Genomic DNA, 22592 nt, shown 5'->3' with positions numbered 1-22592 from the left:
TCAAGGCTCTCATTTTACATTGTACACATTAAATACCTATTAAGCCTTTGCCCCCCCCTTGGGGTCCCTCCCCCCGCCTCTCCCTCCCCCTACCACCCTTTTCTCCTGCCACAACAGAGGGGCATCAGGGGGGAGTCCGGGCCAATCCCCTCCCCCCTGGGTCTTTTAATAGACCTGGCTGGAGTTAGAGCAGCAGCTGCCGGAGTATGTCTACACCACCCTCTCCCTGTCTGTCCCCCTTATCCCTGCTTTTTCTCTCTCTCTCATTCCCTCTCCCTCTCTCTCTCTCACTCTCTCTCTCTACTACCCTTCCTCTCTCTTTCTCTCACCTCCATTCCACATCTCTCTCTCTTTCTCTCTCCTACCCCCCCTCTGCAACTCCCCTGTCCTCTTTCCCTATCTCTGCTTCAACCCCCAGACCCTTACCATCTCCCCTTCTTACTCACACTCAACTGCACACCTCACACTCACACACACAGGACTACCATTCCCGGACCAGTCACCATGGCCGACAAGAAGGGTGCTGCTGCCAGCAGCAAACTGGTGGTGAGGAAGAAAGAGAGGACGACAAAGACAGCGGTGACCGTGGAGGTCAAGAAAGAGGTGAAGACGGAGATGAAGAGGGAGGTGAAGAGGGAGGTGAAGACGAGTTTAGTGAAGAAGGAGGAGAAGGTCCTGGCAGTGGGGGAGAAAGTGGAGGGGAACGGAGAGGTCCCAATGGAAGAGGGAGCCACAGCTAATGAAGACGTAGCTAATGGGGAAGCGACGGCGGCTAAAGCTAACGGAGCAAATGTGGAGTACGAACCCATTGAGCTGCCCCCTTGGGAGATCATCGAAGGGTGGGTGACAACAGATACCTTGTGTGTGTGTGTACTGTATGTCTGTTGTCGGCAGCTGGTTGGCTGTCATTCGGGTCAAATCAGAAAATGTCTAATTTCATTATACATTAAGTGACATGGAATTGCCTTTCATATCATTACTATTCAAGTCTTGTTTCCTCAATATATTAATCTGCAATGAATATGAATAGCTGAGTAATTACATAGTAACTACCAAAGTACAGAGTAACTTACTACTGTACATAGCAGTTACTATGTTCAACTGGGTAATAACAATGTTGTTACCAGAAAAGGCATAGATAACTGAATGTAAAGTGTTTACCAAATGACCTTTAGAGAGATGGTGAGGGTTACTTTTCCTACTATGGCGAGAAAGATCCACTGTCATTCCAACATGACAGGAGGAAATGGGTTTAGAACATTGCGAAACACTGAAGAACATTGTAGAACGTTGTGGAATGTTAAACTCTGTTGAACACTGGAAAGTCCACAGTGGTTTTGTTGTGACTGTCCATACGACTCAACATTATGATAGCAGTGCCACGCTTAACTAAGTGGTCAAATGTCAGGTAGGAACATAGCCACTGAGTTTTACCATAAAGTTTAATTAAATCCAAAATGAAGGTATATTGTTTTGGATAGTTTCCAACCCATTGATAAGGCCAGACAGAAAGTGTAGGGTTCTCTTATCAACACCTTCACAGTGATGTTTGAGGGCTTAAATATGCCTCCACAGATTCCATCCGGCCCAGTCATTGGTTGACCACCAGAGGCCTGGATTGTAAAGTTGCACAGTCATTGGTTGATCACCTGTGCGTTGGTGTGTTAGCACGGTGGGTCATGTTGCAACAGTGAGGGGCTTCGTTCAGTTATAGCTCTTGGGGATTTTTCCATTCTGAGTTGATCTGTGTTTGGGTTCCTGTTTAGGGTGGGATTTGAGGGTCTTGGTTTCGGAGGTCATCTTAGGGACTGAAGGGCACAGGGCACGGAAATACCCTCTGATTTTGTTTTTATCACCCCTCCATCTGGTGGATCTGTTGTCATCCTTTGGGTGTGACTGTGTTGGGGGTTACATTTGTTAACACTGCAACAACATTAAATATATAAAGCGCATATGTTGCGAAACCAAAGGGATAAAGTGTAATACTTCCCACTCACCACCTCTGTATGGGTTTCATCTATGTTTTTTGTTTTTGTTTTTTTACTTCAGATGTGTTCTTGAAAGGGTCCTGAATTGGTCAAAACCAGCATGACAACATATAAGGAAGGAACAAGTGATAAGAACATATGAATTTTCCATATTATTGGGACAGGGCCTCTGTGTCTGTGAGTGTCATGTCTGGTAGAGCCCAGACTGACTAATAGGAGACCTGCTAGTCAAAGGGGATTAAGACTCCATTATGAGTTTGAAACACATTACCCTCTTAAAACAGGACAGGCCCAAACAACAACCCTCACCCTTTTCTGTGGACAGAGCCTACGCATTACTCAGTGATTACTGGTGGATTCACTTCACATTTGACTCTAGCCATCCATTAAAAGCCTCCATTAGACACACACATGACCCTGCTCTGCCATTCTCAAAATGGCCGACTCATAATCAAAACATTTGGACTGGGTCAGGTTTCCTGAATCCCTGTCATGATATGGACTTGCCTTTCAGAAAGGACTCCTGAAGAGGTGTGACAGCTTGGGAAATAAATTATCGTAAAAGTACTATACACTTCTTCTAGTTTATGGTGAGGCACTAAAACTATTGTTTTCAACAAGCGACTGTTCCCCTTCACCATCTGACTACATCACCAAATACAATTGCGTAGATGATTACTAGACAGGGTAAAAGTGGCAACATTGTCCAAACTGATGAGCACAAATATGAGCTATTTGCTATTGATTTTGAGTTAGGGATATGATAAAGGTTAAGGTCAGGGTTTGTGAATAGAGTTGTGTCCATAGCTAGATAGTGTAGTGCTGTACCTCTGTCCTGTCCAGTTTGTACCGACTATGTACTGTACCAGTGGGGTGATCTTGGCCTCCGCGGGCCACACAAGCCCTGGCCCATCATGGTTAATGTTGAAGTGGGTCATTGAGTCAGAGGCCTAAAAATACAGAGCTGCCATTCCACGCTAGGCCGTGCCAATGTCCTAAAAATAGCACTGCGTACCCCCGTCTGTCTGATAAGGAGTGATTCTGTAATGACAACTGTATAACAGTTCTACTCTTAGAAGAAACACTTTGATATAATATACTATAACACAATCAATTAAGTTTGGGTTGTCAAAATGTTCCAATGTTAACCCCATTCCCATATTCCCTCTCCATCCAGGGACCGCATCGACCCGTTCCAATTTAAGTTCCAGTTCAAGAATGTGGAGTACTCGTCAGGTCGTAACAAGACGTTCCTGTGTTACCTGGTGGACAAGGGGAAGGCTGATGACGGTCTGATGAGAGGTTACCTGGAGGATGAACACTCAGGAGCCCACGCTGAGCAGGCCTTCTTCCTCCAGACTCTCCCAGACTACGACCCTGCTGTCAAATACACTGTCACCTGGTACGTATCTCTCGAATACACTGTTACCTGGGGCATGTCTCTCAAATGCACTGTCGCCTGGTACATATCTATAAAATACAGTGTAACCTGGGACATATCTCTCAAATACACTGTAACCTGGGACATATCTCTCAAATACACTGTAACCTGGGACATATTTCTCAAATACACTGTCACCTGGTACGTATCTCTCAAATGACTGTGTGATCACGCTCTCCGTAGCCGATGTGAGTAAGACCTTTAAACAGGTCAACATTCACAAGGCCGCAGGGCAAGACGAATTACCAGGATGTGTACTCCGAGCATGCGCTGACCAACTGGCAAGTGTCTTCACTGACATTTTCAACCTGTCCCTGACAGTCTGTAATACCAACATGTTTCAAGCAGACCACCATAGTCCCTGTGCCCAAGAACACTAAGGTAACCTGCCTAAATGACTACCGACCCGTAGCACTCACGTCTGTAGCCATGAAGTGCTTTGAAAGGCTGGTCATGGCTCACATCAACACCATTATCCCAGAAACCCTAGACCCACTCCAATTTACATACCGCCCCAACAGATCCACAGACGATGCAATCTCTATTGCACTCCACACTGCCCTTTCCCACCTGGACAAAAGGAACACCTACGTGAGAATGCTATTAATTGACTACAGCTCAGCGTTCAACACCATCGTGCCCTCAAAGCTCATCACTAAGCAAAGGACCCTGGGACTAAACCCTCTGCAACTGGATCCTGGACTTCCTGACGGGCCGCCCCCAGGTGGTAAGGGTAGGTAACAACACATCTGCCACGCTGATCCTCAACACGGGGGCCCCTTAGGCGTGCGTGCTCAGTCCTCTCCTGTACTCCCTGTTCACCCATGACTGCATGGCCAGGCACGACTCCAACACCATCATTAAGTTTGCAGACGACACAACAGTGGTAGGCCTGTTCACCGACAACGGTGAGACAGCCTATAGGGAGGAGGTCAGAGACCTGGCCGTGTGGTGCCAGGATAACAACCTCTCCCTCAACGTGATCAAGACAAAGGAGATGATTGTGGACTACAGGAAAAAGAGGACCGAACACGCCCCCATTCTCATCGACAGGGCTGTAGTTGAGCAGGTTGAGAGCTTCAAGTTCCTTGGTGTCCACATCACCAACAAACTATCATGGTCCAAACACCAAGACAGTCATGAAGAGGGCACGACAAAGCCTATTCCCCCTCAGGAGACTGAAAAGATTTGGCATGGGTCCTCAGATCCTCAAAAAGTTTTACAGCTGCACCATCGAGAGCATCCTGACTGTTTGCATCACTGCCTGGTATGGCAACTGCTCGGCCTCCGACCGCAAGGCACTACAGAGGGTAGTGCGTACGGCCCAGTACATCACTGGGGCCAAGCTTCCTGCCATGCAGGACCTCTATACCAGGCGGTGTCAGAGGAAGGCCCTAAAAATTGTCAAAGACTCCAGCCACCCTAGTCATAGACTGTTCTCTCTGCTACCACACGGCAAGCGGTACCGGAGCGCCAAGTCTAGGTCCAAAAGGCTTCTTAACAGCTTCTACCCCCCAAGCCATAAGACTCCTGAACAGCTAATCAAATGACTATTTGCATTGCCCCCCCCCACACACACACACCCACAACCCCTTTTACGCTGCTGCTACTCTCTGTTTATTATCTATGTATAGTCACTTTAACTCTACCTACATTTACATATTACCTCAATTACCTCGACTAACCTGTGCCCCCGCACATTGACTCTGTATCAGTACCCCCTGTATATAGCCTCGCTACTGTTATTTTACTGCTGCTCTTTAATGATTTACTTAACACTTATTTTTCTTAAAACTGCATTGTTGGTTAAGGGCTTGTAAGTTAGCGTTTCACTGTAAGGTCTACACCTGTTGTATTCGGTGCATGTGACAAATAACATTTGATTTGATTTGAATTTAAATGCACTGGTACATATCTATCAAATACACTGTAACCTGGGACATATCTCTCAAATACACTGTAATCTGGGACATATCTCTCAAATACACTGTAACCTGGGACATATCGCTCAAATACACTGTCACCTGGGAACTATCGGCCAAACACACAGTCACATGGTCCCTAGCTATCAAATACACGGTAACCTGTTAACTATCTATCCATACATGTAACACAGTATCTACGCAGATAGCGGTGGCTCGTTTCACAGAAATGTAGCAGCACTTAATGAAACAATTAGAACCCTATCTCTGAACTCATCATCTGTGCCTAATTCATCTTTACCTCCTCCCCTGTCCCAGGTACATGTCGTCCAGTCCCTGTGCGGTCTGTGCGGCTAAGATCGCAGAGGTCCTTCAGGCCAGGAAGAGCATCAAGATGACCCTCTTCTCAGCCCGGCTGTTTGAGTGGGAGGAACAAGACATCCAGGCGGGTCTGAATGCTCTGTCTCAAGCGGGGTGCAAGCTGAGGATGATGAAACCAATGGACTTCACCTACGTCTGGGACACTTTTGTGGAGAATGATGACCTAACGTTCACCCCCTGGGAGGACTGCCAGGACAACTACGAGTACTACCACGAGAAACTGGCAGACATCATGCAGTGATCACAGTGAGTTACTGTAGTATTACTGTAGTATAACTAGAGAAACTGTCCGACATCATGCAGTTATCGCTGTGAGTTACTGTAGTATTACTGTAGTACAGTGGTCACCAACCGGCCGATCACGATCAACTGGTAGATCTTCAAGGCATTCCTAGTAGATCACCAAACATTTCTGTAGAAAAGCCAATGATAAAGGCTTGCTCTCCTTTTTTTTATTAGTGTTGCACTGTTGGAGGTAGGTGCACTTGATTCAGAAGCCCTGCGCACTGGGTAGGCTAAGTGTTCCTATTTTGAACCATTTAAAATGTCTGAAAATAAAAACTCTGCCTACACGGTGGACCGGGAGATCTGTGGATACATCGAGTGCGCCTACTGGGCTGGCCAATCAGATAGCTCAAATCACCGTGCCAACCTACAGCTTCCACGACTCCGGCCACAGCAAAGTTTGATGCTAGCCTACGTGAGATTTCATAACTGTCAAAGAATACAGCAAAGAGAGACTGTCAAAGAATACAGCAAAGAGCTGCAGTTTTTACGAGTGAGTTCATGTCTAAGTTTTATTCAGCACTGTCAACACTGTTTTTATTCAACACTATTACAAAACATAACACGGGCTTCTCTCTACTTCTACTCGCGCTGCAGCTGCAATGTATGTGCAGCCGCAAAGTGTATCGATAGACCTTCGTTTTTATTATTATTAGCAGCTCGTCGTGTCTATTTTAATATCGAGGAGTATTTCATGTTCTCTGGTCATACGAACAACATTAATTTGTGCCTGAGGCAGATGCGGTGTGACTCGAGGTTCGCCACCAGGTGGAAGACTGTACCATCTCACTGGCCAGTCTCACCGGAGGAAAGGAAGGAGAGAGCGGGGACCGTGAGAGGCAGACCCTCTGCTGCTCTCGCCCTCTCTCCGCTGAGACTAATGCCAATATGCTGTGATCGTGTATTTGGCCTACTGCACAAACCTCATTCCTACAGAACTGTTTTTATTAAGTTAATGTTACATTTTTTAAGTAACATTTTAAACAAATTTGAGCGGTAGAGCTCAGCTTGCTTTTTGACAGTGAAAGTGATCTTGACTCAGAAAAGGTTGGTGACCACTGCTGTAGTATATCTAGAGAAACTGGTTGACATCATGCAGTGATCACAGTGAGTTACTGTAGTATTACTGTAGTATAACTAAAGAGAAACTGGCCAACATCATGCAGTGATCACAGTGAGTTACTGTAGTATTACCGTAGTATGACTAAAGAGAAACTGGCCAACATCATGCAGTGATCACATTGAGTGAAGGGGAGAGGAACACACATATGCATTTTATTTTTTTATTTAGTCATTTAGCAGACGCTCTTATCCAGAGCGACTTATATGAGCAATTAGGGTTAAGTGCCTTGCTCAAGGGCACAGACAGATTTTTCACCTCGTCGGCTCGGGGATTAGAACCAGCGACCTTTCGGTTACTGGCACAACGCTCTTAACCACTAAGCTACCTGCTGCCCCTATGCATGAATGCCATAGGGCTACATATGCACACTTATGCAGGCACAAATACACATGCAGGTATGCAGGGATGCACATAGTTGCATGCAGTCACTGATCTCAGAAATTGGTATTTTTCTCATGCAAAGCCAGTGAGGGGCCAGACCAATGAAGCAAACGAGGATGACACCAGAGAGATCGACAAACAGATACAGTTACTGTTTTCCCCTGGCTGATCCACTGCTGCCTAATGGGGGCAGCTGCTAACATTCATGGGGAGACAGGGAGAGGCAGGGAGAAAGGAAGAGAGGGGAGGTGGGGAGGTAGGGAGAGATGGGGCAGGTGGGGAGGTAGGAAGAGACGGGGTAGGTGGGGAGGTAGGGAGAGACGGGGTAGGTGGGGAGGTAGGGAGAGACAGGGGAGGTGGAGAGGTAGGGAGAGACGGTGCAGGTGTGGAGGTAGGGAGAGACAGGTGAGGTGGGGAGGTAGGGAGAGACAGGGGAGGTGGAGAGGTAGGGAGAGACGGGGCAGGTGGGGAGGTAGGGAGAGACGGGGCAGGTGGGAGGGTAGGGAGAGACAGGTGATGTGGGGAGGTAGGGAGAGACAGGGGAGGTGGGGAGGTAGGGAGAGACAGGGGAGGTGGGGAGAGACAGGGAGGTGGGGAGGTAGGGAGAGACAGGGGAGGTGGGGGAGAGACGGGGGAGGTGGGGAGATAGGGAGAGACAGGGGAGGTGGGGAGGTAGGGAGAGACAGGGGAGGAGGGGAGGTAGGGAGAGACAGGGGAGGTGGGGAAGTAGGGAGAGACAGGGGAGGTGGGGAGGTAGGGAGAGACAGGGGAGGTGGGGAGGTAGGGAGAGACAGGGGAGGTGGGGAGGTAGGGAGAGATAGGGGAGGTGGGGAGGTAGGGTGAGACAGGTGAGGTGGGGAGGTATGGAGAGACAGGGGAGGTGGGGAGGTAGGGAGAGATGGGAGGTGGGGAGGTAGGGAGAGACAGGGGAGGTGAGGAGGTAGGGAGAGACAGGGGAGGTGAGGAGGTAGGGAGAGACAGGGGAGGTGGGAAGGTAAGAAGAGACAGGGGAGGTGGGGAGGTAGGGAGAGACAGGGGAGGTGGGGAGGTAGGGAGAGACAGGGGCGGTAAGGTAAGGATAGGCAGGATTGGATAGATCAGGTAGGGGCAGGGAGAGGCAGCGGGAGGCAGAGAGGTGCCTTGGGAGGGAGGCTGGGGATACAGGGGAAGGCAGGGGTATACATGGAGGCAGGGGGTCGATGAGCATTGAATGTTAGAACCATGAGAAGGGATAGAAGAGTCATCAATTAGCCTCATAACTAGTCAGTGTGGGATTAGGGGCTGAAGGCTTGAAGTTTAGCATTCTCTTTAGTCAACAAAACATGATGTGTAGTATTCTTGTCTTTCTGATGAGGTAATGTCAATAACTTTTGAGTTGCTGTTGATTTCAATGCTCTCTCATTCCCTACTCTATCTTTTTTCTCTCTCTGTCTGTCAGGAATGCTGTTGGCCCAGAATTCGCACATCACCTGCCACCTCCACTATCACAGCATCCTCAGTGATGTGTACAGGACTCAACCAATCATAGAGCAGTTTGTGTGTTTGCGCATGTGCGTCAAGCCATCCTGCTGGATATGCCTTTATGAAGCCAGTTCCAGACCTCTCTGTCCCAGCTTCCACTCTCTATTCTGGGGTTCCTCACAGGACACATGGATATGTGGATCAATACTCAACATCAAGATAAAGGCTTTGCAATGATGTCCTATTGGTTATAATTCAAGTATAAATTATTATTTTATTACAATTGAAGTTATAATAATTAATCCTTCTCCTTCTGTCCTGAAAGGACGTTTCATATCTGCACTAATGTTGCCTCTGTCATTCAGGGGACTAGAATGATATTCTATTCATGAATATTCATATAGATATTGTGAATAACAGTACCCCAAACTGTTAAGTTCTAGAGAATTAACAGCTATGTTTGTTATTGTTATTAGGAGTAATTAAACATTTGTGAGTTATGATGAGATACGTTCAATATCTTTGTTTTACACGTCTTGTCGTGGCAAAAAAACATTAATGTTACTTGATGGTGTTCGTTTTAAAATAGTGATTGAATGATCCAACATTTCTTACAGAAAGAATGAGTAACGATTGTAGCGACGCATGAGCACACTATTTCAACTTCAAGATTATATAGATCTGTATGTAGAAATTGAAGCAAAGTATATTATTTATACACAGTGAAAATAAAGAAGTGTGGAGTTTTAAAAGTGTTATCGTTTAAAAATTTCTATCAACATTGTTAGCACAAATAGTGGTTGACCCCTTTTTCTTGTTGTGACAACTAAGCCATCTACTTTCCTTTAAATGATACTTCCCCTGGTCTACAAGTTTCCCCATAATCATCTCCACTAATAGGTTGAAAACCCAGTTAGAATCCATGGAACTCTGAGAGCAGGAATCTCTAAAATAAAATGTAAAATGTAAAAAATGAATCCTTGGCTGTTGAGTTATCTAGATAAAGCCTAGCTCTAACCTACTCTTAAGAGGACGGCCTCTAGTCCCGTGATGGGACTCAGAAAACTGACAAACGAGCGCCAATCAGCCACTATTCACAGATTAGAGTGGTTCCATATTAGAGTGCTTCTATTAAAAGACGGTGGAATGTTCATCACACAATATCAACAGCACTGAAACACTGGGAATATGTGAATGACCATAAATATGCCATTTAGCAGACGCTTTTATCCAAAGCGACTTACAGTCATGCGTGCATACATTTTTGTGTATGGGTGGTCCTGGGGATCAAACCCACTACCTTGGCGTTACAAGCGCCGTGCTCTACCAGCTGAGCTACAGAGGACCAGAAGAGACAGGGGAGTCAAAGCAATCTGTCGCTATTTCTGGGTCTTGGTTAATAAGGGAATTTAACAGAGCTTTAGAGTAAATTAAGAATCAATTAAGAATGACTGAGATCATCATCAGCAGATAAAGAAAAAGTATTTTAATGAGATGACCATGCATTGTTGCATACAGCACTAGTTGACATTTACAGTACATCTTCACAGAAATTCTACCTGGTCTCAGAGCATTTAGTATTATTCTGCATGTAAAGCTGAGACACTCCATTTAGTATGATATGTTACTTTTCATATCGTATGTATTCATTTGTGGATGTCCATCACCCATTTCGTATGATATCTTACGAATAAAAAATCATATTATGGGTTACGAATTTGCAAAACGTACAATATGTTCCGAATATGCAAAACGTACAATATGTTATGATTTTCAAAATGTATGATATGTTACGAATTCTAGCTAGGTGTCTAACGTTAGCTAGCTGGCTAAAGTTAGCTAGGCTAGGGGTTAGGGTTACGTTTAGGAGTTAGGTTAAAGGGTTAAGTTCATAGTTAGGATTAGCTAAAAGGGTTAAGGTTAGGTGAAGGATTAGCTAAAAGGGTTAGGGGAAGGGTTAGCTAACATGCTCAGTAGTTGCAAAGTAGCTAAAAAGTAGTAAGTAGTTGAAAAGTTGCTAATTAGCAAAAATGCTCAAGTTGTCCTTGATGACATTCGAACTTGCGACCTTAGGGTTGCTAGACATTCGCGTTATATGCCCACCGACCCTACTTTAGTTTTTGCCCTAAGGAACCATCTGTCTTATGTAACCATACCAAACGTAACATATCATACTAATTTGAGTGTCCGTATTTACATTTACTATGTTATGTCTAGTCTATGAGACCAGGCTGAGAGATCTGATGGGTGAAAAACATGCCAAAAGTAGCAGGCTCAAAGCAGATAGCCATGAATAAAAGTCATGGTCAGTTTTTTTGTCATGTGCAGACTTTTAGTAGTCTAACATACTCATGGACATTCAAAGCAGTGACACAGAATGCGAAATAGAGGTGGTTCTGGAGTTGCAGGATCTATGGTTCCCCCTCAGAGAGGTCCATGAGGTGGGGGCTGAAGAAGTTTCTCATTAGTCTCTCCACTGACCCCTTGTGGTTGTTGCTGGCCTCTCCAGACTGAGAGCCAGCAGGGTGTGGGTTGAGGGCAGGGGAGAGGCCCGGGGTGTAGCCCGGGACGGAGTTGAGGGCGGCGGGGGACAGCAGGGAGGAGGAGCGTGTCTGGGCGGTGTGGAGACCCTCCATGGCACTGGACAACCAGATGAGTCTCTTCAGGCTCTGGATAGTCCTGCCACGGTCATGCATCAGCTGGTGCTCCGTTACCGCTCGCCTGCTGGAGTGGAGAGGAGGAAGGGGTGGAGAGGAGTAGAGGAAAGGAGAAGAGAGGAGGGAGGCAGAGATAATATATATTTTAAGCATGGAGGGAGAGGAGTACAGTAATGTGTTCCGAAAATATTCAGAAAATAATGTGATAGAAAGATGATAAAGGAGGATAGACAAGGAGGAGAGAGCTGTAATGTGTAGTTGCTAGCAACAAATATGAGGTGTGAAAAATTGACTTCAGCAACTTTCAGCATATTAAAAAAACAAAACAATAAAGGAGTAAACCTTGAGAGGAACCAGACACATACCTTTCATTCTCCTGACAGCGAATGACTGTGAAGACGACAAGAACCATGACAGCAACCGACTGCACACGTGTTTGGGATACCAGCATCGTCTGCAAAGATCAAACGTTCACAAAAAGTTCATGTAATTCCTCAAAACTCACTTGGGCCATACTTGCGAACATTAGAAAAAGTTGAATTTAAATGTTTTCTGCGTCTCAAAATGCGCATCATGCAATTAAAATTGTTGATGTAGTTGCACGTGATCAAACACTACATGTTAGCTGTTCCCATCACATAAACTGGCACAATTATCCCTATGCTAACCTGAGCAGCAGTGTTGCCAACTCCTCAGTAAGGAAAGTAGCTATTGGCTGTCCTAAAAGTCGCTAAATGACAACATCATATAATTTGCATAATTGGCCATGTGCATGTAATTGTGATGGACGCTGTAGGAGAGAGGAATAACGTTGTGGGAGAAACAAAAAGTGAGTAAAAAACACCCTACATTTACATTCCGCCCTGAATGTAAGCCAGGGCTGGATCAGCCAGCGGCGGCTTCCTGCATGCGCGATTCATTTGCAGTCTGGACGCAGAGGGGTGAATATCTCCTGCTCTGACTGCAGCTGGGAGGGACTGCTGCGCGAGGACCGCCTGTGAGTGCTTTGGGACGGGGGTGGGGCCCGGGGTCCAGCTGCTCGTTGAGAAGAGTAAGAACGATACGTGCTTTCACGTCAGAGTTTCCAAAAGTCTCCAATAACACCAGAAAAAGTCGCTAGATTTGTCGCTAGTCGCTTTTTTGAAAATGTGTGCTAGAGGGGTCTGAAAACTCGCTAAATATAGCGACAAAGTCGCCCAGACACGACCCTTGACTAGTGTAACGGGTTGAAGTTTGTTTTTCTTGAATGCAGCCTTTTGCCTCTGTCAGTCACAGGTGTACCTCATTCTATTTAAGGGCGTGGCTATAAAATCTGTGCTTTACTTTTGTTTCAGAGTATACCCTAACAATGGTAAAGGCTGGCATGTCATGGGAGGACGGGAGAGGAGGAGTAATGTTCTATGGCTAGAGTGCCCATCTCAATTGGTGCCGCTCTCCTTCTCCCTTGGAATGCCCTCCTGGGTTGTTGGTATGTTTTGTATGTAGGCCAGAGTTAAACAGAACTTAAATGGGATACCTTGATTATTGAATAATGAGTGATGATATAACTGGTCAGAATATTCTTTGCAGAGCACTATTCGCTGAAGATGTTCCAGTCTAAACTTTCTATTGGTCCCATTGTGAATTCAATATATTTTTGTATTCTACCTGGTCTGTTTATTCCCATGCTCCACTCCTGATTTAAATCCCCCACGTTATATTTTGTCGGCAAGGACCGGAGCTTTGTAATATTTTAAGCGTTAAATTAAATAATTTGAAAGTTATCTTTTTTAGTATATGCCAGACATGGGATAACTATAGTTTAAATTATGCTTTGTGGAAAGTAACTATTTTGTCACGTACGTTCATGAACGGGTCAGACCAAGGCGCAGCGTGATATGCGTACATGTTTATTAAATATTAAACACAACGACAAAACAACAAACAAAACGAAACGTGAAGTCCAAGGCAGCACAACACAACATACCTTAACTGGACAAGATCCCACAACCCACTAGTGCCAATAGGCTGCCTAAGTATGGTCCCCAATCAGAGACAACGAGCTACAGCTGCCTCTGATTGGGAACCACACCGGCCAACATAGAAATACACATAATAGAACACCAATATAGAAATACCCAACATAGAACATACACACCCTGACTCAACATTTGAGCGTCCCCTGAGACAGGGCGTGACAGTACCCCCCAAAGGTGCGGACTCCGACCGCACAACATAAACATAACAGGGTAGGGGCCGGGCGTGACAACCACCGATTCTCCGCCTCCCTGTTGCGCCCCTGGTCTGGTCTGGACCTCGGCGCGCTGCTTGCCCTCTCCTTCCTCCCACGAAGTACCAAGCCCTGTCTGGACCCTGGTGTGGGAGACCCCGAACCTGGAGAGGGGCTGACGTCTGGGTCTGGACTGGAACCGCTGACTGGAGCTGGACCCGACAACGGTGAAGTGAACTGCTCTGGCTCCGGAGTGGAGCTGCTGACCGGAGCTGGATCAGGCACCGGTGGAGCGGGCTGCTCTGGCTCCGGAGTGGAGCCGCTGACCGGATCTGGACTAGACCCTGGTGGAGCGGACTGCTCTGGCTCCGGAGTGGAGCAGCTGACCGGAGCTGGATCAGGCACCGGTGGAGCGGACTGCTCTGGCTCCGGAGTAGAGCAGCTGACCGGTGCCGAACCAGGCACCGGTGGAACAGGCACGGGCCGTGCCGGACTGGACACACGCACCACTGGCTTGGTGCGAGGAGCAGGAACAGGCCGGACCGGGCTGGCGACGCGCACCACTGGCTTGGTGCGAGGGACAGGAACAGGCCGGACCGGGCTGGCGACGCGCACCACTGGCTTGGTGCGAGGGGCAGGAACAGGTCGGGCCGGGCTGGCGACGCGCACCACTGTCTTGGTGCGAGGGGCAGGAACAGGCCGAGCCAGGCTGGCGACGCGCACCACTGGCTTGGTGCGAGGGGCAGGAACAGGCCGGGCTGGCGACGCGCACCACTGGCTTGGTGCGAGGGACAAGAACAGGCCGGGCCGGGCTGGCGACGCGCACCACTGTCTTGGTGCGAGGGACAGGAACAGGCCGGGCCGGGCTGGCGACGCGCACCACTGGCTTGGTGCGAGGGGCAGGAACGGGCCGGGCTGGCGACGCGCACCACTGGCTTGGTGCGAGGGGCAGGAACAGGCCGGGCCGGGCTGGCGATGCGCACCACTGGCTTGGTGCGAGGGGCAGGAACAGGCCGGGCCGGGCTGCGAAGGCAGACTGGAGGTCTGGAGCGGAGAGCTGGCACAACCCGTCCTGGCTGGCTGGCTGCCCACTTTTGCACTACACGTGCGGGGCGCTGGCACAGGACGCACTGGGCTGTGCACGCGTACTGGCAATACAGCTCGTAGAACTGGCGCAGGATATGCGGGACCGAGGAGGCGTACTGGAGACCAGGAGCGTTGAGCCGGCACACCCCATCATGGCTGGATGCCCATCTTCGCACGGCACGTGCGTGGTGCAAGCACAGGACGTACAGGACTGTGCCGGCGCACTGGTGACACAGTACGTAGCTCCGCATAACATGGAGCTTGCTCAGTCATACGCCTTCTCGCGTGAGTACGGGGAGTTGGCTCTGCTCTAACCCTAGGCTCCGCCAACCACCCTCTTAGCCCCCCCAAAAATGTTTTATTGGGGCTGTCTCTCGGGCTTCTTCCTCGACCGGCTTCCTCTGTGCTGCCGTTGCTCCTCTCCTGCCTGGGCATCTACCTTTGCCCATGGCCCTTTCCCCGTAAATATCTCCTCCCATGACCACCATTTGCCCACCTGTGACATGGCAATTCGCTCTTCCTGGGCACGCTGCTTGGTCCTCGTTTGGTGGGATCTTCTGTCACGTACGTTCATGAACGGGTCAGACCAAGGCGCAGCATGATATGCGTACATGTTTATTAAATATTAAACACAACGACAAAACAACAAACAAAACGAAACGTGAAGTCCAAGGCAGCACAACATACCTTAAATGGAACAAGATCCCACAACCCACTAGTGCCAATAGGCTGCCTAAGTATGGTCCCCAATCAGAGACAACGAGCTACAGCTGCCTCTGATTGGGAACCACACCGGCCAACATAGAAATACACATAATAGAACACCAACATAGAAATACCCAACATAGAACATACACACCCTGACTCAACATTTGAGCGTCCCCTGAGTCAGGGCGTGACATATTTATTCGGGGGAACAAATAGTTACTTTGGCGGTGACTAAAATATATTTTAATACAGATACCAAAAAAGGCATGCTTTTTAAAACCATTTGAATACAGATCTCATGAAGTGACTACTTTTATGAAACTATTGGATTGGCGGTCTTCAACTAATTGCAGGGCTGAATCTGGAACTGCATGTTAAAGAGGGCATGATTAGAGCACATACAATCTCCTATACCAGGGGTTTCAAACTCATTCCATGGAGGGCAAAGTACCTGCTGGTTTTTGGTTAAAGTAAAAGGCATATGACAGCCCGCTTGGAGTTTGCCAAAAGGCACCTAAAGGACTCTGACCATGAGAAACAAGATTCTCTGGTCTGATGAAACCAAGATTGAACTCTTTGGCCTGAATGCCAAGTGTCACGTCTGGAGGAAACCTGGCACCATCCCTACAGTGAAGCATGGTGGTGGCAGCATCATGGTGTGGGGATGTTTTTCAGCGGCAGGGACTGGGAGACTAGTCAGGCTCGAGGAAAAGATGAACGGCGCAAAGTACATAGAGATCCTTGATGAACACTTAACTTGAAAGCTGCAATTTTATGATACCTGAAAATACTGCTGAATAATTCAAAGCCATTTGCAAAAATTGCAAACAGTAAGTTTGATGCTTACCAAAAACAACTTTGAACCTCTTTGTCCATCTGAGGGCAAGTGTTCTTGTTTCAAACACACTATCCCATCTTTAAAGGGATAGGTTACTCAGAGTACAAACAAATGCTTTACAACCTACCTTGTCTGTAGTCAGCCCCCCCCCCCCCAAAAAATAATAATATAATAAAATGGGTCATGGGCCCCCAGATGGCATATGCTAGCAAAGGTGTAGAATTAAAGGAAATTTGTTTTAAACTTCAGAACTTTCTCAACCCCATGGAAAAATGTGTAGAAGAGCAGAAAAGTAGCTTTAAAATGGCAATTCTCTCTCAGCTTCCTGTCAAAATGTGAGCAAAAGCAAGAGATGTGCTATAAAACAAACCTTTTATTTTTCCTGCACCATGGCAACATTTGTTGAAATGCAGTAAATTAGTTGATTTCATACAAATTAAAAATATCTGAGGTCTGTGCCCCGGGGCCTCAAATGCGGTAGTCCGGCCCTGGATGTAGTTGATTCAAGAAGGCAGTCACCCTTTCAACACTTAATAGCCATGTTTTGTTACTGTTAGCATTCTCAGTAACACTTTACATTGTTACATAATACTTTGGTAAGTGCATAGCAATGAGCTGAGTGTACCCAAGAAATAGTGACTGTTGTAATAACTCCATTATTATGCAATTTCCAAAGTCCTATGTCACTGTTTCTATTGTAATCAAAGTTACTACACCTGTATTATAACTTTATGTGACGTGTTACTGTATTATCTTTGTCTCACTCATTGGGAAACTATATTTGTTAGACCACTTTTACAGCTTTAAAATGACTGTTGAGGTGATTCCATGTCCCTAATGTGTTGTGCTTATGATCATAAATTTAGACTAATTCAATTAACGGTTGTAGTTTTTAGTTTTTGGCAGCAATCAAATACATGTAATTTTTTATTCAAATAACTTAAATATATTAAATATTTTCAAATATTATTTGTTTTTCTGAGACTTGTATTTGAATCACATTTTGGGTTGCCTTGTAGTTAACTCTATAAACTATTGGTGCATTTTGAGTTTGTGTGCGTCCCTGGGTTGGCCTTTGTTTAATGGAGCCTCTGAAGCCTGGTGTGTGGTGAGTGGGATTGAGCTTCGTTAAGGAGCGGCACTTGGCACGGTTGTGGCCATAATGGCGGTGCCCTCCGCTGCCATCACTGTGTGGGTGGCCTGGCGGCTGGGTAAGTATGTGTCAGGTTGGAGGTGTCATTTCCATGAGGGAAGTTGGAGGGGGATGTTAATGAGAAGCTTACACTGCCTCTATTTGGCCTCGGCAAACCTTCCAGAGGCAGCGCAATTGCGTCAAACCTTCAGTACGGAGCCTCCAGATCGCATTTCCATAACTTGGCTTTAAGTCGCTGACGAGGAGCTCCAGTAAGTAGGCCTATTGTTAAAATGTGGCAACTAATCCTATGCACCAAGTATTTTTGAAGATGAAACATTATCTGTGAAGAGAGCGGTGCCTGTGTGCGTGAGAGAGTAGGGTATTACAGAATCTGGGGCGAGCTATATGGTGACGGTCCCCAGGTGAACTGACTGGTGATGGAGTGGTGATGAGAAGCTGGAGGAAATATGAAGAAACTAGAAGTTGACGAGAATACATCCCTTTTCGCTCTGTCTTTTTGCATGGTGGTTTGATATTTATTATCCCTTATTTAAGTTTCTCTTGAGTGCCCTTTGCATGTAATTTTTTTGCCCAAACCTTCTTTATTTTTTTGTGTTTTTTCATTATTGCCCTTTACCCTTATTTTATCCTTATTTCTTTTAGAGTTTACTTTGTGCTTAGTTTACTTTGTCGAATGTGAGGACATGTTCCAAAATTAGGGTGGAAAGATGTAACGGGTTGAAGTTTGTTGTGGTTCTTGAACACAGCCGCCTGCCTCTGTCAGTCACAGGTGCACCTCATTCAAATAATAAAACAACTTATGTGGATTGATGCGCCTGTGGCCGGTGAGTCACAGTGACATAATTCTGAATATTGAATAGCTCCCTGTGTGTTTATGCTAGAGACTTACCGTTTCTTGGAGAGGCTGCAGCTCAATCACCCCTTTCCGCCAATATAAAGCTTGCGCTTAACATGGGGCTTGTGAAAGCAGTGTTATACACATGAGAGGATCCGGACATGGGCCTAAAAATAATTTTTTTCCTGAGCTTTCATATCTCTCAGGAATAAGATTCTGTACTATATCTAAGGATTTATTTTTCGACTGTTTTGCCATGTACAAATGTGTTTCTATGGGCTACAGCCTTAAAGGCAAAATTCTATGTTTCGTTGTTTTTATACTTAAAGGGGTCCTTCAAATCAAATGGCAAAATGATCCCTTTTATGACCATCTTCAAACAATTACATATGTTAGCTTAGTAGAAATTGCAATCTAAAGGCTTAGACATACAGGGGCTGTTTGCATAAAAGCTGTGATTTACTTTTGTTTCAAGGGCTCCCCTAACATTGTAAAGGCTGGCATGTCATGGGAGGACGGGAGCGGCGACCATGGTGTAGCTCAAATGAAGGAGTTTAATGTTCTATGGCTAGAGTGCCCGTCTCCATTGGTGCCACTCTCCTTCTCCCTTGACATGCCCTCCTTCAACAGAACTAAAACGTGATACCTTGGTTATACCTTGGTTATGCTATGTGGTCCTCTGTAGCTCAGCTGGTAGAGCACGGCGCTTGTAACGCCAAGGTAGTGGGTTCGATTCCCGGGACCACCCATACACAAAAAAATGTATGCACGCATGACTGTAAGTCACTTTGGATAAAAGCGTCTGCTAAATGGCATATAATGATGGTATAACTAAATAATTTGTCAGAAGATTCTGTGCAGTTGCTAAGTGCTGAAGATGATTGTTCCAGTCTAAGCTTTCTATTTGTCCTATTGTGAATAAAATCTATATTTTTGTATTCTACCTGGCCTGTTTATTCCCATGCTCTACTCCTGATTTAAAGGACATGTTGGACTTCCCGCTCCTGTATAACAAAGGCGGCGTAGTATCGGCTACAGGAATAGATATTTACAATACGTTACACTATGCTACTACTAAAATTTGACAAAATTCTAAAGGCATGTTTTCACATGATAAAATCACACATTTCTGCTAATCTGTTTCGCACACATCCATGTCCTTTTTTTGTAAAAAAGATAAAGGTCTACACAACGTTTAAGTTTATCATTAACCGTGGATTCGAACCCTCACATCAGGCATTTTTGTTGAGGAAAACACTTCATTTCTGGTCCTCGATGCTCGATTCAAATAACGTATGTGACTAAGTGGATGATTATAATAATGCATATAAAATGTTGTATGTAAGTGTAGGCCTACACGTCTACGTAACATAGCAGCAACGATTATTTATGTAGCACAATGTAACATGTAATTCTACATTTAAAAAAAATAATATATAAAAAACCCTAGAGTTTTGAACCCATGCCACAATCTGCAATAATTTCATAGAGCTAGCCACTACACAGAACGCTATTTGAGAAGCCAGTCAATCACACCTAATCTTGTTGTTTTGATTATCACAATGTGCCGTTGGACTTCTGTTAAGAGCACTTTCATGAACAAATGTTGGATCATGTCCAACTACGTCAACTATTTTATTTGGCTGATATGGAATTTGAACCGGATATAATTACGGCCAGCCGTGCAGGTTAGCACAGAGCTAAGTATTTTAGGATATGTTGGGAATAGCTTGTGTGTGTGTGTGTGTGTGTGTGTGTGTGTGTATATATATATTTGGTCACATGCAACTACGTCAACAATTTTTATTAGCTGATGCACATTTTTGAGATGGAGGAAAAGTTTAAACTTTTTCTAACATTCGCAAGTATGGCCCCATTTTATTTTTTAAATCTGCAACCTACTGTATCTCTGCATCTATCTGAATATTCCTTTGAAAACTAGCAACATTTCCGTATTCTAATGTTAATCCATCGTTTAGATGTTAATCTGTTCATCCAACTCTCAGAAAACACATACATGTTGACTTTTAGTAATTACCAACTGGAGTAATACAGATTTTGCTTGCGTAGCCCTTGGAGTACCCACAGTTTGGGAAACCCCCTTTTTAATAAAATGATATAATGCAGATACACATGGTTATAGCATATACTGTGAAATGTTGAATTGCGATAACAGACATTTAAAATGAGTTACCAAAGTAATTACTACGTAGTTACTCAAATCACACTTCACTACATAATGTATGATAAATTCCTGAAACAAAGTTATTACAAATGCGCGGAAATCAAGAATCTCTAGTCAGTGTCATGGTCGATTCTAATTCGATCTCCAGCCAGTTTACCTGTGGGAAATTATAAGGTATCAAGGTGTACTTACATAGTCCCTGATACAGCTATAGTCTTCCCTGATTCCTCAGACTTTTACTGTATTAGCCCCCAGAGAGGGTGACATTACCCTTTTATACCTCTCCCTGACACACGCCTGCACACACACCATAGCTGACCTCACACATACACCCACACTCCCCTCGTTAATTAGACTACACAGACACACGTCACACTACTAAAGATAAAATGTCACTCTGTTTTTTTCCTTCCTCAAATAGACTCAAATCTTTCTCTTCCATTGATATGCTAATATACAGTATGCTCAAATTGCCAATCCATGTAGGAATAAACTCCAATCCCAAAATGGATTTTCATTGCTTTTTGTCTAGTGTCTACAGGCTTTTGACTGGTGTTTTTCCCAGAAGAGGTAGGGATGTGAGGGGAAAATGTACAATTCATCAGATTATTTTTATCAGTATAATTGAATTCCTCTGATGTTCAGGATTTGGGGTTGGGATAGCTTCCATCTGTTGAGGTATTGTCAACATTGTATGGTGTAATCACAGGTAGGTGGTTGGAGGAGAGGATTTATCAGCATTGTCCAACAATTTCTCTCAAAGAGACAATTTTGAAAGACCATTAAATGAAAAGGGAGAGCTTTGAATAGGGGTGCTTGTCATTCCAATGCATACAAAAATCTATCTTATTTACAGTGTTTGTGAAATACAAGACAAAGGCTATTCAGCAACGTTTTGGTGCTTTGGGGCCTTGGGTATTGTGAGGAGCATTCGGATTCAACTTGAGTGTCAGTCAACAAACTGTAGCACAAGCATGAAGAAACAGAGAAGAGACCTGAGTGGGCGATTATAGTGATCAGGTTGAACTTCTCTGTTAGCATAACCTCCTCCCCACTAGTTAAAATGCCTGGGCCTTAGAGCTGGCGGCCTTAGAGCTGTTCTGTTCTTCAGGTCTCTGACATGACACAACCCTCCCCCTAATGAACCTGCCACAGTAGAGTCTCCCGTTACCACGGCACTGAGAGAGTCGCCATTGGAAATGCAGTCGTCTTGACACCTTCCGGGCCAGGTTTCCCTAGGTGAGAAATGCAGCCTGCTGTTAAAGGTCTGTGGGCGAGAGGGAGAGGAGAAAATAAATTAAAAGAGAGCTTGGGCAGTTACGGTATGCGTTTTATAATTCTGGATTCTCTCACTGTTGGAGACCTCTGACCAGCAACCAACTACACTGAACACTAAAATAAATGCAACAAAGTGTTGGTCTCATGTTTCATGAGCTGAAATAAAATAAATGTTCAATATGCACAAAAAGCTTATTTCTCTCAGTTTGTGCACAAATTTGTTTACATCCCTGTTAGTGAGCATTTCTCCTTTGCCAAGATAATCCACCCACCTGACAGGTGTGGCATATCAAGAAGCTGATTAAACAGCATGATCATTACACAGGTGCACCTTGTGCTGGGGACAATAAAAAGCCACTCTAAAATATGAAGTTTGGTCACACAACACAATGCCACAGATGTCTCAAGTTTTGAGGGAGTGTGCAATTGGCATTCTGACTGCAGGAATGTCCACCAGAGCGGTTGCCAGAGAATTGAATGTTAATTTCTCTACCATAAGCTGCCTCCAATGTCGTTTTAGAGAATTTGGCTGTACGTCCAACCGGCCACACAACTGCAGACCACGTGTAACCACGCCAGCCCAGGATCTCCACATCCAGTTTCTTCACCTGCGGGATCGTCTGAGACCAGGCACCCGGACAGCTGATGAAACTGTGGG

At 45.6% G+C, this 22592-nt stretch overlaps 2 protein-coding genes across 2 annotated transcripts; one reads left to right on the top strand and one right to left on the bottom strand.

Annotated features, from left to right (window-relative positions):
- The first annotated feature begins 370 nt into the window (after nucleotides 1-370).
- On the top strand, nucleotides 371-9734 carry LOC121575408 (C->U-editing enzyme APOBEC-2). The gene is made up of 4 exons (XM_041888501.2): nucleotides 371-839; nucleotides 3166-3390; nucleotides 5670-5978; nucleotides 8960-9734. The coding sequence occupies exons 1-3, from the start codon at nucleotides 505-507 to the stop codon at nucleotides 5971-5973; spliced, it is 864 nt and encodes a 287-aa protein (XP_041744435.1). The 5' UTR covers nucleotides 371-504; the 3' UTR covers nucleotides 5974-5978; nucleotides 8960-9734.
- A 1410-nt stretch (nucleotides 9735-11144) lies between these two features.
- LOC121575407 (parathyroid hormone 4) lies at nucleotides 11145-20937 on the bottom strand. The gene is made up of 3 exons (XM_041888500.1): nucleotides 20849-20937; nucleotides 12005-12093; nucleotides 11145-11706 (listed from the first exon to the last, which is right to left on the bottom strand). The coding sequence occupies exons 2-3, from the start codon at nucleotides 12088-12090 to the stop codon at nucleotides 11394-11396; spliced, it is 399 nt and encodes a 132-aa protein (XP_041744434.1). The 5' UTR covers nucleotides 12091-12093; nucleotides 20849-20937; the 3' UTR covers nucleotides 11145-11393.
- Between the last annotated feature and the right edge of the window lie 1655 nt (nucleotides 20938-22592).

The sequence above is a fragment of the Coregonus clupeaformis genome, chromosome 10 (assembly GCF_020615455.1).
Source record: "Coregonus clupeaformis isolate EN_2021a chromosome 10, ASM2061545v1, whole genome shotgun sequence".
Classification (NCBI taxonomy): domain Eukaryota; kingdom Metazoa; phylum Chordata; class Actinopteri; order Salmoniformes; family Salmonidae; genus Coregonus; species Coregonus clupeaformis.
The sequence above is the reverse complement of the archived record's forward strand: the minus strand, read 5'-3'. Positions and strand labels throughout refer to the sequence as shown.